We start from the raw sequence: 17,778 nt of genomic DNA, 5'->3' as shown, positions 1-17,778 counted from the left end.
AGAGAAACTCAAACTGCCAGTAATTTGCCTTTTAGCTGTTATTCGGCTTAGCTGATGGTGGGGTAATTTGGGTAAAGTACAACAACTTCATTTGCAGTACAATGACCATAAGATTTAATAATAAATAGAAGAATATGAAGAATATTTTTCAATTGCTCATTTTCTGCCAAAAGTTCTAGGAATTTTGGTATAGTCTTACCTACATACATATAGCCAGTTAGAAATCAACCAGATCACCGACTTATTAACACAACAGAATGTCACAACAATTACAAATCAATAAATAGCTGCTGCTCTGACCTATTAACAGGCAAAATAATATTCATTATTATTCATCAGTTTAAATCAAAGTAACTTAAGGGTATGCTAAACAACAAAACAAAATGACTTAACACCAAAAATATTTTTTGTTGATTGATATTCTCTACTCGAAGACACCTAGAAACGCAAAGTGAGAAGTATTGAAACCTACTAATGAAGAGAATCAAGCAGAATTCCTAAACATGGAGAGAAACTTCCTCGTTTGAAAGGTGGGAGAAGGTCTGGAAAACACACACACACACACACACACACACACACACACACACACACACACGTGCACACATGCACGCACATGCACATGCGCACGCACGCACGCACGCACGCACGCACGCAAGAACACACACTACACCATAATTGGACTTCTTTGTATTGGGAAGAAAGAAAAGGATACATGTGATACCCTCAATAACTTGACTTTTCCTTTTCAGAAGGATAGGACATAATTCGGATTCTGATATCAATAAAAGAAATTATATTAAATCAGTGATTTAACAGTTTTATTTAATAAACAGCATGAGAAACTACACATTCTCTTTAATTTTTGCCAAATATAACTTCAAAATTCCAGAACATGCACAACCAAGTAAATAAAGCTACTAGCATGCATGATGCTCACAAACAAAAATTGTCACAACCTTTGTGTAAATTGATACGCTTTAAATTTTAAGGCTTGGCTATTCAGGGGGCTTACACTGGCAATGAACACGACATAATGCTACTTTCTTTTTATTGGACATTTTCTTTATTTACATTTCTAATGTTATCTCTGTTCCTGATTTCCCCTCCGAAAAACACCCTCCTCCTTTCCTCTTTTCTCTCCCCCTCCCATTCTCACCAAGCCACCCGCTCCTGCTTCCTGGCTCTGGCGTTCCCCCACACTGGGGCATCGAGCCTTCACAGGACCAAGGGCCTCTCCTCCCATTGATGACCGACTAGGCCATCCTCTGCTACATATGCGGCTGGGGCCATGAGTTCCACCATGTGTGCTCTTTGGTTGGTGGTTTAATCCCTAGGAGCTCTGGGGGTGCTTGTTAGTTCACATTGTTGTTCCTATGTTGCTTTCTAGCCACACAGAAAAATTCAGGCAACATAAGTGATTTTAAACAATCTACCTTTGAAAAGATGAAACTTCATGAAAAGAGCAGATGTCACAAATCCATACACAAACACAAGAGTTTTTTTGAGATAGTTTTATATTAAAAAATCTTATATTATTTGGATTATATATGCTTGTGGAAATGTTAATCACTAAGAGATAGTCATATGTGGCGAAAAATAAGAAATATTTTAGTACAACTAAAACCCTAATATGTTTATATCAATAAGAAAGAAACTATCAGCACTGTAAGAGATATAAGTAGGTTAAACTAGTGGAAAACTTCATAGGACCAAGATCATTTCTTAAAAGAAAACATTTGTACATCAGTTGGGGAAATATATACTTAGCTGAATACAAAGCTATCCCTGCAGGGAAGATTTCCCGTATCCTGAACCATTAGGTTGGGGACTATGGGTTTGAGGAATTTGAACTCACCAGTTCCAGATTCTCCTGTTAGACACACATCATACTGGTAGCTCTGGGACAGGGTCCCTGCATGGCTCACATCCACCAGGTGGCCAGGAAAGTGGCCCTCAGGCACAGAGCAGCCACCCAGAGAGGGTTCCCTGGCCCTCCTGCACAGCCTCACTCCCACGAACATCAGCACGGACAAAAGAAAGAGAGAAGACACAGAAGCCAAGGCAATGACAAGGTAGAGCGTGAGCACATCTGTATCATCCTGTGCGGGATCGCGCGCCACTTCAGGCAGGGGCAGGTAAGGTTGAGAGAAGCCATCCACCAGCAACACGTGCAGCGTGACACTGGCAGAGCACTGAGGCTCTCCATTGTCCTTGACCAGCAGCAGCAGCCTGTGCTTGGGTGCATCTCGCTCACTCAGCAGCCTGGTGGTGCGCACCTCACCATTGTGAGCCCACACGCTGAACAGTCCGGGCTCCGTGGCCTTGAGCAGCTGGAATGACAGCCAGGCATTCTGGCCAGAGTCGCGGTCCACAGCCACCACCTTGGTGACTAGGTATCCAGGCTCCGCCGCCCTGGGCAGCAGCTCAGTGCAGGGCGCAGAAGCGTTCTGCAGTGGGTAGAGCACGAAGGGCGCATTGTCATTGTCATCTAGCACCACCACGCGCACCAGAGCCCGGCTGCTGAGCTCAGGAGAGCCTCGGTCTGTGGCACCCACGTAGAATTCGAAGCCTTGCAGGGCCTCATAGTCCAGCGCACTGAGCGCAAATAGCTGCCCATTGTCAGCGTTGATGGAGATGAGCGAGTGGAGGGCCAGCTGTTGGTCGTGGGGCGGCAGTAGCGAGTAGGTGATGTGGGCATTGGAGCCTGAGTCTGAGTCTGTGGCACTGATGGTGCCTATGTGCAGGGCGGGGCTGTTGTTCTCGTGGACGAACATGGTGTAGGAGGTTTGGGTGAAGGCAGGGGCGTTGTCGTTGATGTCAGAGACCTGCACTGTTATGGTGTGCTGGGTTGTGAGCCTGGGGGTGCCCAGGTCGGAGACTGTGATGGTGATGTTGTACTCAGCTCTGCTCTCTCTATCCAGAGGGCTCTCTGTCACCAGGGTGTAAAAGTTCTTGTAAGAGGGTTTTAAAATGAATGGCACATGATCTGAAATAGAACAAATCATCTTCCCATTCTCTCCAGAATCTCTATCCCGTATTCGGATGATAGCAACTACAGTTTCTGGAGCATTTTCTGGGACAGAGCTGGTCAGTGAAGATATGGTCAGCTCTGGGGCATTGTCGTTCACATCCACCACCTCTATCACCACAGAGCCCTTCCCAGAAAGGCCTCCTCCATCTGTGGCCTCAATTTCTACATGGTAAGATTTAGTTTTTTCAAAATCCAATTTCGTTTTCAGTCGTATTTCTCCAGTGAATTCGTTTATTGAGAAAGTTTTCTGGATTTCATCTGATGCTTGGAACAAGCCATAGGAAACTCTCCCAAAGTTGCCGACATCTGCATCCCATGCCAAGACAGTCAGGACAGGGGAGTCTGGGGGACTGCTCTCTAGGACCTGCACCTCATAGGGGCTGTTCACAAACTCAGGAGCATTGTCATTGATGTCCATGATCAGGATTCGAACCAGGGCTGTTCCTGACCTCGGTGGAGACCCGCCATCCAGAGCTGTGAGGATTAAGCTCAGCTCTGCCTGCTCCTCTCTGTCCAGGGCTCTGTCCTGCACCAACTCTGGGTATTTCTTGCCTTCACTATTATTTCGAGTGAGGACATGAAAATGAGAGTTGGGGCTTATTGTGTATTGTTGAAGCCCATTGCTGCCCACGTCCAAATCCTGGGCTAATTTTAATGAAAACCGTGTGCCTGGCTGGCTGTTTTCCAGTATTTTCAAGAGCAATTCTTTATCTGGGAATTCTGGTGAGTTGTCATTTATATCCTGGATCAATAATTCTCCTTGAAAAAACTGCATTGGCTTTTCTAGGAACACTTGGAAATGCAGCACACAGGGATCCACAGAGCCACACAGTTCTTCCCTGTCTAGTTTCTCCCTCAGAAGCAAATCTCCAGTCTCAGGTTCTAGAACGAATTGCTGTTTGTCATGGTCAGACACCACCCGTGCAGACCTGGCAGCCAGCTCCCCAGCACTCAGACCCAGATCCTTGGCCAGGTGGGCTACAAAGGAGCCACTTTCTGTTTCCTCCAAGACAGAGTACCGAGTAGGCACCATGAGGACCTGATCCCAAAGCAGCATAAAAAGGAAAGGAATCACTTGCCTGTTTCGATGATTTCTCTCCAGGTTCTCCATGGTGAAAACACGAGTGATTACATCCAATTGTTCAACAGCCTCTGAACGCCTTGAATGCTAAATTCTTGGTTGGAAGAAACTTTGTTCATGTAGTATACCCCGGCCCAAACCCATTCAGGGTCGGGTATTTCTTCAGATGTTTCCTGTACTTGTGTGGTTTTGATTCTGTCTTGCAACACAAAGGACCAGGAAGCTTTTAGCAGTTTTTCACAAACCTTAGCCTGCAGCGCCACCCTGCGTTCATATTGAAAAACTGACAGTATTTTCAAATCGGAAACCTTTTGAAAATTTCCAAAGGGACATTTAGAAATGCTTGTGCTTACTATGTTTACGAGTGTTGTTCCTGCTTTAAGTTGTATAATTGGCGGTTATTTCATCGTCGGGGATGTGCCCAAAAAATTTTTAGAACGAAAGAAGAAAGTTAACTCAATTATCCCACATGGCCAATTGGTAGGAATCGACAATACTTTTGTATTTTGCATAATATAACCAAGTGAATTAAATCCTTAATTTCGAATTCACTTCATAATAGTTAGAAGTGTTTTCTTCTGAAGTAAGAACTCTTGAGCAATGCAAAAATTTTCAAGTTATCTGTAGCACATTATCCCTTAAGAAGACATTATTTTTCTAAGTATAGTTTCTATTTTTCAACAGTGGTGTGAAAATTGCAGAAGTCCATCTTTTGTCTTTCTTATGCACGGTTCCTGTGCTTTTTGGATCTTATTTCAATAAGTTATTGAATTGATTTGTGATTTATTTTAAATAAGCTGTTGCTAAAATATGCCGGTACTCTCTCATTCTGGAACTGGAAAACATGGATTATAGTAATCGTTGAATAAGCATCAGCTGAATAAATGAATGTACTAAAGTAGTTCCATTTACACCTGCAGGGGCACCTATCTCAAATACAGTGAAACTATAAATATACAAAAGAATAAGCACCAAGGATCTGTCATTTTAAAAATGAAGGGAAGTCTCCAGAGCAAAACAAGTACAAACGTTCCTAACATAGTAGGCAGGTTTCTGGTTAGGCTTAAAGAGTTCAGAACAAATAACTCCCTTTTATTTTCCCAGTTCTACATGTTGACAAAGAGTCTTTGAGATCATCTATTTCCAGTTCCTTTTGTAATTAAAAAACAAATAAAATCTCAGTCATACTAACAATATATGTCACCACATGGGAAGAATTATTAACACTTTAAAAATTAATTCATTCCCTTCCCCATCAACTCTGTGAAATTCTTCTTTGCATTGTCCATGTTTTATAGATGTAGAAATTGAGATTTGGCTTAAATGATTTTCTCGATGTCACATGCCATGTGAATCAGAAAAGTAGAGTTTGAAGTTACGTTGAAGTTACACAATCTCTTATATGCCCAAGTAGAATTAGGAAAATAATTTGTACAAAGTTATCAGTAAATCAAAATTTCAGCCTTGGTTTGTGTATTTATGTACATACATATCAGGGGTGGCATGTAATCTGTACTCCAGTTTTCAACTATTATTAGATTTTTAAAAAATTCTTTATCTGTCATCAGAAGTAATCACCAGCCAGGAGGAATAGTGACCAACTTAGAAATCAGTGGTTTGTAGGTAAGACACATACAGTTAATTATTCTCAGGCTTGGTATATAAAACATCTATGTGTAGGTATTTTAAAATGATATTAGAGCCAATAAGTGTTCCAAATTACAATTAAGCATCAAGAAAGGTTTCCTAACATATTATGCTCTGGATTATTTCTCTAAATTTATCAGAAAATATATATTTCTGGGAGTTGATAGGATGCGTGTCAGCTGCTTTGTATGTCAGCTTGATACAAACTATAGTCATTCAAAGAGAAGGAAGCCTCAATTGAGAAAATGCCTCCGTAAGATCTGTCTATAGACAAAACTGTTAGGCCTTTTCTTAATTAGTGATTGATAGGAGTGGAGCCCATTTTGGGTGATGCCACTCCTAGGATGATCATCCTCTGCCTTATAAGGAAGCAGTCAAAGCCAACCATGGGGAGCAGGGCAGTAAGCAGCACCCCCATGGCCTCTGCATCAGCTCCTGCTGACAGGGTCCTGCCCTGCCTGAGTTCCTGTCGTAACTTCCTTTAATGATGAACAGTGATGTGGAGGTAAATAAACCTGTTCCCGTCCAACTTGCTTTGGATCATAGTTTTGTCACAACAATAGAAACAATAGAAACTGAGCCAATAAATATAAATCACCTAAAAATTATTCCTCAGTCGGGTAAGGTAGATTGATTGCTACAGTGAAAGACTTTTTATGGTCAATTACATCATAAGTGATTAAATAAGAGTTGATACTTGAGATAGTTTTGTAATGTAAATATACAAAGAGAGATGAACTAGTATTCATGGAATTAAATGGCACTTTACCTACTCTCTAGTATTATACATGCAAGAGCCTTAAGCATAACTGGAAAAAGACACAAAGGTCTTTTAATAGTTTTATTAAATACCAGTATATGCTAGATAAAATATATTACATACATGTGTAACAAGTCACACATTCAAATGTCCAATCCCTAAGTTAGAATGTTCTCTAAATCAGGAGTCATGACTCTTTCAACTTTGTTTCTGTATTTCAGGACTCCTTTAATTTTCATATGAGTTTTAGGGTTGGCCTGGCAATTTCTGTAAAAAGTTAACTAGAATTTTGTAGTGAGTGTTGATCATTGAACATGCAACCCTCTGTGCAGAATTAAATCTTCCAGTCCATGAATATGTTGTAATTACTTAAACCTTTTAAAACTTCTTTCAGGATTGCCCTCCAGTGCTTGCTATGACATCGCATACTTCTTTAGTGAAGCCTGAATTTTTTTTTCCATTTGGTTTTTGGATAGTGATCTTTGTCTGCAAACTTGCCGAACTTTAAAAATCTGTCTTTTGTAAATTCCCTGCCATTTTGTTTAAATAAGCAGCATCATATGTTGTGATGGTTTGTATGTCCTTGGACCAGGGAGTGGCACCATCTGAAGGTGTGGCCTTGTTGGAATAGGTGTGACCTGGTTGGAATGGGTGTGTCACTGTGGGTGTGGGTATAAGACCCTCACCCTAGTTGCCTGGAAGTCAGTCTTCCACTAGCAGCCTTTGGATGAAGACACAGAACTCTCAGCTCTGCTTTTGCCATGCCTGCCTGGATGCTGCCATGCTCCCACCTTGATGATAATGGACTGAACCTCTGAACCTGTAAGCCAGCCCCAATTAAATGTTGTTTTTTATAAGACTTGCCTTGGTCATGGTGTCTGTTCACAGCAGTAAAACCCTAACTAAGACATATGTCATTATTTCTTCAGCTTTCAATTAGAATAATTTTATTTTTCTTTCCTATTTGCAATGGCTAGAACTTCCAGTACAATGTTAAATCGAAGCAATGAAATCAAACATCTTTATTTTGTACTTTTTCCGCTGTTAAATAGGATGCTATGTATGGGGTTTTGTAGCTGTGTTTTTAGCAGATGGAAGAGTGTTCATTCTGCTCCTACCTCTTAGTGTGCTTTATTATCATAGAAAAGTGTTGCATTTTCTAAATTGCTTTTCTCCATTTATTGAAATAGTTGTGTGGTTTTATCCGTTATTTTAATAAGGCATATTGCACTGATTTAATTTGAATATGAACAGATGTTTTAATCCTAGGGTAATCTTTCTTGACTGTGATATGTAATCTTCATATATGCCAATTGAATTAATATCCTAATTTTTAGTTGAGAAGTTTTTTTTTGTTTGTTTTGTTGTTGTTGTTTGGTTGGTTGGTTTTGGTTTTTCGAGACAGGGTTTCTCTGTATAGCCCTGACTGTCCTGGAACTCACTTTGTAGACCAGTCTGGCCTCCAACTCAGAAATCCGCCTGCCTCTGCCTCCTGAGTGCTGGGATTAAAGGCGTGTGCCACCATGCCCAGCAGTTGAGAAGTTTTGAAGACACTCTTAAAGAAGATTGGTATTTAGTTTCCTTGTATTGTATTTGTCTGTTTTTGTCACAATGGGACTACTACCATCCTCCTGAGTTGATAAGTACTTTCTGTCCCTCTATTTTATGAAAAAAATTTAAGTATTGGTGTTAATTCTTTAACATTTGGTAGATTTGTATGTGACGTTATCTTGTTCTCAGACTTTGTGAAAATCTTTTACTACTAACAAGAATTAATTATGGGTCTATTCTCACTTTCTATTTCTCCTTTAGTCAGTTTTAGCAGTGTGTGTTTCTAGGAATTTTATTTTAGTTAATCTTGATTTTTATAACTAGTTTCCATGAAACGTATGAGGATTCTCTTATAATCTCTCTGTTCTGTTAGGTTACAATACCCCTCAATTATTCCACATTTTGGTAATTTGAATCTTCTTTATTCCTGGGTTAACCTGGGTATATTTATTAGGTTTCTTGATTATGGCAATATGCTAACCTTTGCTTCAGTTGATTTGCACTTCTGCTGTTTTTCATTTTCTAATTCACTGATGCCATCCACTCTGATATACTTTTGCCACTGGTGTTTAGAATGTTCTCATTATTCAAATGTTTTCTTTGTTCCTTTATTTGAGACTAGTTCAATATAACCCACCTGGCTTTATACCCACCAAAAATACAGGTCTTGCCTTAAAGTAGAAGTGTGACTGTACTGACTGGTTTCGTGTGTCAACTTGACTCAAGCTGGAGTTATCACAGAGAAAGGAACCTCCCTTGAGGAAATGCCTCCATGAGATCCACCTGTAAGGAGGCATTTTCTCAATTAGTGATCAAGTGTGGGAGGGCCATTATGGGTAATGCCTTCCCTGGACTGGTAGTCATGGATTCTATAAGAAAGCAAGCTGATCAAGTCAGTAAGAAACATCCCTCCATGGCCTCCACATCAGCTCCTGCTTTCTGACATTCTTGGGTTCCAGTTCTGAATTCCTTTGGCGATGAACAGCAAAGTGGATCCTTTCCTCCCACACTTGCTTCTTGGTCATGATGTTTTGTGAAGGAATAGAAACCCTGACTAAGAAAAATTGGTACCAGGAGTGGGGTATTCCTATGATAACCTGACTATGTTTGGGGGAGGACTGTAGAAGAACTTTGGAACTTTTGGCTAGAAGATCCATTTGGTGTTAAGAGCTTTGTGGGATGTTCCGTAGGAGCTTAGAAGATAATGTTGAGAACAATGCATAAGATGGAGGCCTGGCTTGTGAAATTTCAGAGGGAAGATTAAAGACTTGTGTCAGGGTCATTGCTGTTTTGATTGTGAAGATTCTGTGGTTTGGTTAACTGGGGCTAAAGAATCAGCTGTTACTAACAAGATACAAGAACTACTAAAGTGAAACCTTTGCATTACTGGAACTATTGATGCTGGTTGGCTGGAACTAAAAAATTAGTGGTGATTAAGAAGAGACCCACATCATTGAGGTGAAATCTTCTGGGAAGAGTTTTCTGAGAACACAAAGAGACTGTGTTCCAGATATAGCCAAGGTTGTACCTCCTGCTTCTTCTGGACTTGGGACTATGTAAGCGTCACCCAGATAGTACTGGTTTTGAAGGCATGAAGTGGTCATGAAGAGCAGCTGAGGATCGGCCCTGTGACAGGCCATGGAAGGCCATTGGTGAAGGTGTGCCACAGCCACTCCAGTGGAAACTGCGTGACAGGCCCAAAGGGTTGGACACAGTTCTGAGGCAAAAAGTTTCACAGAAACTTAGTCTCCTGGAGTCTTGGCATCCCATAGCATGAATGCCCCAAATTTGTCCCTACATCAGTTGGTGAAAGGATCTGTGTGCTTTCCTTCAATATTGTTTTATTATAAGTGCCTCTAAGAAATGATTTTTGACGTATAGCTAAGTTAGATTAGCCTCCACCAGTGTTCCAATATCCTAGGAAATCATTGAGCCAAACTTGGGTTTTGATTTTAGTAAGAATGCTACTCATTCAGACTCCAGTGTAGACAGTGTAAGATATCAGGCATTACAATTTACTGGAAAAGAGCTAGAAATCTCAGGGCTAGTCTGCAAAGTAAACTTAGAATAGTAGCCAAGTCACTCCCATGTGGAGAAATTTACAATGGCCTAGGAATAAGGAAGGTTATGGTCTAAGAAGGAACTAGAGTAAATACTTAGAACAACAACTGAGTCACTGCCTACACAGGAATTTACAATGGCCTAGGGGGAAGGTGGATTATACAAAAGACTAGAATTGGAACTATGGCAAGGGCATAAAGCCTTTGTCCCTGGCTTCCAAGAATAAGCTGACCTTAGGTGGGGCTGCTTTTGATCCCAGTTGTAGACATTGATTTTTATCCCAGTTGTAAACACTGCCTAGTTCCTGTTAGCTTTTGTGTGTGCATGTCTCTGTTTTGTGTAAAGTCATTTTGCATTGGATAACCTCAATGTACCTTGAATGACCTTAATGTGTCACCTAACTTCCTTGTTTTCTTCTGTAATATAAGTCAGATGCTCGCGTTGAGAAATTACATTCAGATCAACACTCCCTTGTGTTCACGTCTGTTTGTTAGCCTGTTGAGCCCTTGCCCACCTGAATACCAGGACCCTTATTCTCCTGAGGGTTGAGGGCCCGACTGAGTCCAGACAGTGGCAAAGGTGCAGCCTCAGTTGCAACTGATGGTCCAGGACTGAAGGGGTCATGCAAAGGAGTTGAGGCTTTCCACCATGAAAAGAATCTATGAGAAGATCTTGGTGAAGCCTAGGTGCAGCAGAAAACAGCAGTGTTTTGGAGATGCCAGTGGAGTACAAGCAGCTGGAGCCTAGAAGACAAGGTGTGTGCTACAAAGCTGGAGAAGTGACCCAAGCCCTTGGAGGAACCCAGAAGATTGTGAATGGATTCCAGGCATTGGACAGATGAGGTTTGATTTTGCTTATGATTGTGACTTACACTGATATTTTCCCTCCTGGAAGAAGAAAGTATTTTAGTGGAACCCACAGTTTAGGAACTTTGAATTGTAAAAAGACGTTGAATTTTAAAATAGATTGGATATTTAAAGGGGATTGAAAATTTAATATATAAGAATTTGTAACTACTGTGGGACTTTTAGAGTTATTTAGATCTTGGGGATAAATAAGAAAGTAAGGGTTGAGGCTTAATAGTGATGTGTTTGTGTGTCAAGTTGACAAGGGTCAATTGTGCTGGCTGGTTTTTGTGTTTCAACATAACACAAGCTGGAGTTATCACAGAGAAAGGAGCTTCAGTTGGGTAAGTGCTTCCATGAGATCCAGCTGTGGGGCATTTTCTCAGTTAGTGATCCAGGGGAGAGGGCCCACTGTGGGTGGGACCATCCCTGGGCTGGTAGTCTTGGGTTCTATAAGAAAGCAAGTTGAGCAAGCCAGGGGAAGCAAGCCAGTAAGTAACATCCCTCCATGGCCTCTGCATCAGCTCCTGCTTCCTGACCTGCTTGAGTTCCAGTCCTGACTTCCTTTGGTGATGAACAACAATGTGGAAATGTAAGCTGAATAAACCCTTTCCTCCCCAACTTGCTTCTTGGTCATGATGTTTTGTGCTGGAATAGAATCCCTGACTAAAACGGTGACTTTCTGATTCTAAGATTTTTTTTTAAAGTGTTATTTTCTCCTATAATTTTCTTCTAAGTGTAACTTTAATAGTACATCATACATTCTGGCGTGTTGTATTTTCACATTTCAGTCACTTCGGGGATTTTATCGTGTCTCTTGTGATTTCTTATGTGCCTTATTGACTGCTTAGAAATACATTGAGTTCCTTACATTTTCAAATTTTCTTAATTTCCTACTTAATTCCATTTTTTTATTCAGTCTTGGACCTACTCCATGGAATGGATAGTCCCTACATGTTTATGCCAAGTCTTATCTCCTCAGTTAACATCTCTGTACACACCCTCATACCACACACAAAGGTGTGCCTCATTAATGATGTAGGCGGTTTTCTTACTCCAATCAAATTAACTAATCGAAATTGAATATTATTTGTGTCAAGTTTTGCTTAATTTGTTGTGATGTGTGATCTCCATTGTTAACTTGATGAGATCTGGAGTCACCTGAAACGTGCACCTCTGGGCACGTTTTTAGGAAACTCGCTTGATTAGATCACATTGAAGAATGCCCACTGTGAGTAGCACTATTCCTTTGAACAAGATCCTAGACTATATAAAAATAGAAACTGTGGCGAACACAAGCATTCATTGTTCTCTGCTTCCTGACTGTAAATGCAATGTGGCCAACTACTTCAAGCTCTAGCGCTTCCTTGTCATGACTGTTTTACCCTAGAAGTGTGATATGAAATAAATCCTTCATCCCTTAAATTGCCTTGGTCAGAGTATTTTATCACAGTACCATAAAAATCAACACATACATTTACTTTGAGAGATTATATTTAGGTATATGTATGTTTAGTTGTTATATTTTCACTTTTATTTATAATGGCCCTCTTTAACACTGTTTTAATAATCTTAAAAATTAACTTTTTGGTTGATTTTGCTGTTCTCCAACTCTCTTTTGTTTACTGTTTAGATGGTATCTTTTTCATCCTTTGACTTTCAACAATATGTCTTTGAATAATTATGAACATATGTTCATGCATATATAATTCATAAGAATGAAATTTGTATCATGCAGCACAAATAAGAAGAAGGGCTATCGATACATAGAAGTGTGTTCTATTTTTATATAGTCTAGGACCTTGGTCAAAGGAATAGTGTACTTCTATGTATCTATAATTAATAATCTGCCCTGTACTAAGATTCACTAATGTATTAATCTTAATAACTAGAGAAAACACTAGGAGAGTAACCACCCATAGAAAAGTTCTTCTTTCGTGGTATTGGAGATAGAACCTAAGGCCATGAGCATGCTATAAAGAGAAAGTGTTCAACAACAGATCCCCAGTCCCAGTCCCTGTAGTCTGAAGGAGAATGGTCCCCATAGGCTCGCATATCTGAGTGCTTGGTCCCCAGTTGATAGAACAGTTTGGGAAGGAGTAGGTGTCGCCTTGTTGGAGCTGGTATGTCAGTAGGAATGAGTTTTGTGGTTCCAAAATCCCGTGCCATTCTCATCCAGCCCCTTGCTCCTGAATCAGTGTGTAAGCTTTCAGCTCCAGCACCATTCCTGCCTTCTGCCGAAATCCCTGCCATGACAGTCATCGACTCTCACCCTCTAAAACTGTAAGGCCCCAGGGGAACTCTTTATTTTTTGATAGAGTATTTCTAAATAGAAATCTTTCTTCTTGCCTTGTTCATGGTGTTTTACAACAACAGTAGAAAGCTGAGACACATTTCATTCAAACTGGCCGTATTATTTGGAGTTGTGAATCCTAACAGCTTTAACTCTAAGTTGTAGTCAATTTAACCTTTCTCAGGGTTATTGTTCTGTAATTCCAGCTTTGTACATTTTTTAAATTACAAAGATGGAGGGAGAATATGAATCAAAGTTATTATTCGAGCAAGATTCCGAGTAATCCTAAATCATGTCAGGTTACAATCTGAGGGAATCTTGAAGGAAGCTAAGAAAAGATTTCCTCCTAAGTCATCATATACATGGGAAATGGGTATTAGTAAGCAATAGTGCTTAACAGAACACGGTCTTCACTGTAGTACCTTAAAACTTATCCCAAGGGGCTTTCTTTACAACAACTCAAAATTTACAAACCAAATAGGCATCTAACTATAGACTTCACCAAAAAATATGAAGAAAACCTGTTCAGTAGTTTAAAACATATGTTTAATTTATTCCTGTTATTTGAATATGCTTTGAACAACCCTGAAGACTAAAAGCTTAAAAGTAATCCAATGTATTTATCAAAGTTTTTAACCTTTGGTCTATATTAAAATGAAATCTTGAATATTAATTGCTGCTGGGTGCGTGGTGCATGACTGTAATCCCCATACTCAGGAGGCAGAAGCAGGTGGGTCTCGGTGAGGCCAACTCAGTCTACATAGTGATGCCAGGACAGCCAGGGCTAGTAGAGACCCCTTGTCTCAAAATGTTAATAACAAGTGTCAATAAAGAGATGGGCTAAGGCTATTGTTTCTAAAGGAGTTCAAACTATTATACTTCTCAAAGAAACATCTGTAGTTAACATTTTACTTAACTGTTGAGGGAACCGTTTAATATTGTTGTAATGGATGAGTAAAGAAAAAGTACTTATTTGTAAAGTGCAGTTTTGTTTTGTTTTTTTGTTTTTTGTTTTGAAAGACAGAGACTCATATAACTCAGATGAGCTTAAACATGCTATGTGATGCTGGCACTCAAACACAGTATACTGTGCGTGCTAAGCAAATACTCTACCAACTGAACTGCACCTATAATCCACATAATGTAATTTTACTAATCCATTAAGAAAAATGAAGCTACATTGTTTGCAGGAAAATGAATGGAACAATAGCCACACACAATGACAATAGAAGAACATTTTCGCTTCCAGGTGATAGTTAGGGACATTGTGAAATTATAGGGGGAGACTGATGATCAGGGATGAGTATGCTCAAAGTACACTATCTACATGTATGCAAGCATCACAACAAATCTACCACATTGTACAGTGAGTGTATGTTCTAAGAAAATCAAAATAAAAACTGTTACAGATAAATTTTGAAAATGTTTGGCATTCTACATTGCTTGTCAAATACACTACATTAAATGAGATTTTAAAACTTTGAGTTATCACTAGCAGAGTAAAGATTTTTACTTCCTGCTAGTGACAGAAAGTATCGAAGCATTAATTGATTATGTAAAAAGTAAAAGCACATAGAAATAAGACATAATCTCAAAGAAGTATTACTAATTACCGGAAAAATACGGACATCCAAGCTACTCCGACTTATCCTTCTCCTGATGATTACTAAGAATTTTCCGTAATTTTAACTATTCAACATGTAATTGTCTGGAATCAGACTGTTGGGAATGCTGGGCTTCAGGAACTTAAAATCTGTAATCCCAGAGTCTCCGCTCAGACACACCTCATACTGGTAGCTCTGGGACAGGGTCCCTGCCCCGCTGACGTCCACCAGGTGGCCAGGAAAGTGTCCCTCAGGCACAGAGCAGCCTCCCAGAGAGGCCTCCCTGGCCCTCCTGCACAGCCTCACCCCCACGAACAGTAGCACGGACAAGAGGAAGAGAGAAGACACAGATGCCAAAGAGATGACAAGATACAGCGTGAGATTATCTTCTTCCCGTGTAGGATCCAGCGCCACCTCTGGCAGGGGCAGGTAGGGCTGAGAGAAGCCATCCACCACTAGCACGTGCATTGTGACGCTGGCAGAGCGCAGAGGCTCTCCATTGTCCTTGACCAGCAACAGCAGCCTGTGTTTGGGTGCATCTCGCTCACTCAGCAGCCTGGTGGTGCGCACCTCGCCATTGTGCGCCCACACGCTGAACAACCCAGGCTCCGTAGCCTTGAGCAGCTGAAATGACAGCCAGGCATTCTGGCCAGAGTCGCGGTCCACTGCCACCACCTTGGTGACCAGGTATCCAGGCTCCGCCGCCCTGGGCAGCAGCTCAGTGTAGGGCGCAGAAGCGTTCTGCAGTGGGTAGAGCACGAAGGGCGCATTGTCATTGTCATCCAGCACCACCACGCGCACCAGAGTCTGGCTGCTGAGCGCGGGCGAACCTCCATCTGTGGCGCCCACGCGGAACTCGAAGGCCTGCAGGGCCTCATAATCCAATGCCCTGAGCGCAAACAGCTGCCCGTTGTCAGCGTTGATGGAGATGAGCGAGGAGAGGGCCAGCTGAGGGTCCTGGGACGGCAGCAGCGAGTAGGTGATGTGGGCATTAGAGCCTGAGTCTGAGTCTGTGGCACTGATGGTGCCTATGTGCAGGGCGGGGCTGTTGTTCTCGTGGACAAACAGGGTGTAGGAGGTTTGCGTGAAGGCGGGGGCGTTGTCGTTGATGTCAGACACCTGCACTTTTATAGTGTGCTGGGTTGCGAGCCTGGGTGTGCCCATGTCTGAGACAGTGATGGTGATGTTGTACTCAGCGATACTCTCTCTATCCAGTGGCCTCTCTGTCGCTAAAGTATAATAGTTCTCAAATGTGGACTTTAAAAGAAATGGAAGTTCGTTCTGAATAGAGCACACCATCCTCCCATTGTCCCCAGAATCCGGGTCAAAAACACCAAACACAGCAACGACAGTCTCTGGGGAGTTTTCGGGGATAGGGCTTGAGAGCGTAGAGATCGTCAACTCTGGAGCATTATCATTCACATCCAACACCTGAACAGCTACAGTGCATTTTCCTGAAAGTCCCCCTCCATCCGCAGCTGCGATTTCCACATTATAGTATGGAGTTACTTCAAAATCCAACTTTTTGCTTAGACGGATTTCTCCTGTGATTTCATTTATTACAAATGGTTGGGAGTCTCCATCACCTTGAAACAGAGAGTAGGCTATATTGCCATATATCCCAGCATCTAAATCCCTGGCAGAGACTGTGACAACTAAGGCATCAAGGGGGAAATTCTCAGGAACCTGCACCTCATAGAGCGATTGTACAAACTGGGGAGCATTGTCATTGATGTCCATGATTTCAATATGAACTGTGGTCATCCCAGACCTTCGTGGAGCTCCCCCATCCAGAGCCATGAGGATTAAAGTGAGCTCAGGCTGCTCCTCCCTGTCCAGGGCTCTGTCCAGCACCAGCTCTGGGTATTTCCTGCCATCTGAGCGACTGAGAGTAATGACATGGAAATGGAGGTTGGGACTGACTGTATAGTTCTGAACAGCGTTGCTCCCTATGTCAGGGTCCTGAGCTGCCTTCAGAGGAAACACAGTCCCTGGCTGGGCGCTCTCAGGGATTGTTAGGAGCATTTCCATGTCAGGGAACTCCGGAGAGTGGTCATTTATATCTGTGAGCTGCAGTTCAGTTTGAAAGAACTGCACAGGGTTTTTCAGTATGATCTGGAAGTGCAGCACACAGGGTTCTGTCGCCCCGCACAGCACCTCACGGTCTAATTTTTCCTTCAAGAACAGATTTCCTGTCTCTGCATCCAGCTGCAAGAGGTCTTTGATTCCTCTGTGATGGACTCGTGCCTCTCTAGCTGCCAGTTCCCCAACCCTGATCCCCAGATCTTGTGCCAGGTTAGCCACCAAGTAGCCACTCTCTGTTTCTTCTGGCATGGAATATTTAATCGCCTCTGAACCAGACACACACAAAAGCAACAGCATAGTAAGAAAAACAACTTGCCTTTGTTGTGATCTTTTTGCTAGCGCTGTCTCCATTGTTCACAGGGGATCCAGATCTGTGCAGGGTCTCTAAAGTGTTAGAATCCACACACGTGCTTTGATGAAATAGCAGAACTAAATTTTACTCGCTGGCTTCCCGTTGGAGCTGTGCCTTCTCTGGAGATCGCTTCCTTAGATCCAAAGTGAATGCTACCTTCTTTTAGGGAGTGGTGTAAGTTCTGATTCGGTAATGGCTTCCAGGGCATCAGCAGAGCCCATTATTCATATGCTTAGCCTGCAGCGCCACCAAGCGTCCTTATTCACTATTGCATGTACCCTTTTTCATTGTGTTCCTTTTTTCGCTCCCTTGTTAAAATCCATTTGTTTCACTTTTTATTTTGTTTTAACAGCTGGTATTCAAAGTGTTAGAGACTTGCCTGAAAAAGTACTAAAACTTCCCACTTGGGGGTTCCACTTACAAAGAACATACAAATGTTTCAAAGTTATTGTGACTACTACCTTAAAT

General features: G+C 41.7%; 2 protein-coding genes across 2 annotated transcripts; both read right to left on the bottom strand.

Moving 5' to 3' along the window:
- Positions 1-801: 801 nt before the first annotated feature.
- On the bottom strand, positions 802-4,318 carry LOC110284910 (protocadherin beta-4-like). Its single transcript, XM_021150906.1, has one exon. It carries the CDS (start codon positions 4,140-4,142, stop codon positions 1,764-1,766), a length of 2,379 nt encoding a protein of 792 aa, XP_021006565.1. The 5' UTR covers positions 4,143-4,318; the 3' UTR covers positions 802-1,763.
- A 10,580-nt stretch (positions 4,319-14,898) lies between these two features.
- Positions 14,899-17,474, bottom strand: LOC110284912 (protocadherin beta-8-like). The gene has a single exon (XM_021150908.2). It carries the CDS (start codon positions 17,307-17,309, stop codon positions 14,955-14,957), a length of 2,355 nt encoding a protein of 784 aa, XP_021006567.1. The 5' UTR covers positions 17,310-17,474; the 3' UTR covers positions 14,899-14,954.
- Positions 17,475-17,778: the final 304 nt, after the last annotated feature.

This window comes from Mus caroli, chromosome 18 (assembly GCF_900094665.2).
Source record: "Mus caroli chromosome 18, CAROLI_EIJ_v1.1, whole genome shotgun sequence".
Taxonomy (NCBI): domain Eukaryota; kingdom Metazoa; phylum Chordata; class Mammalia; order Rodentia; family Muridae; genus Mus; species Mus caroli.
Note: the sequence above shows the minus strand (reverse complement) of the source record. Positions and strands in the feature narration are given on the sequence as shown.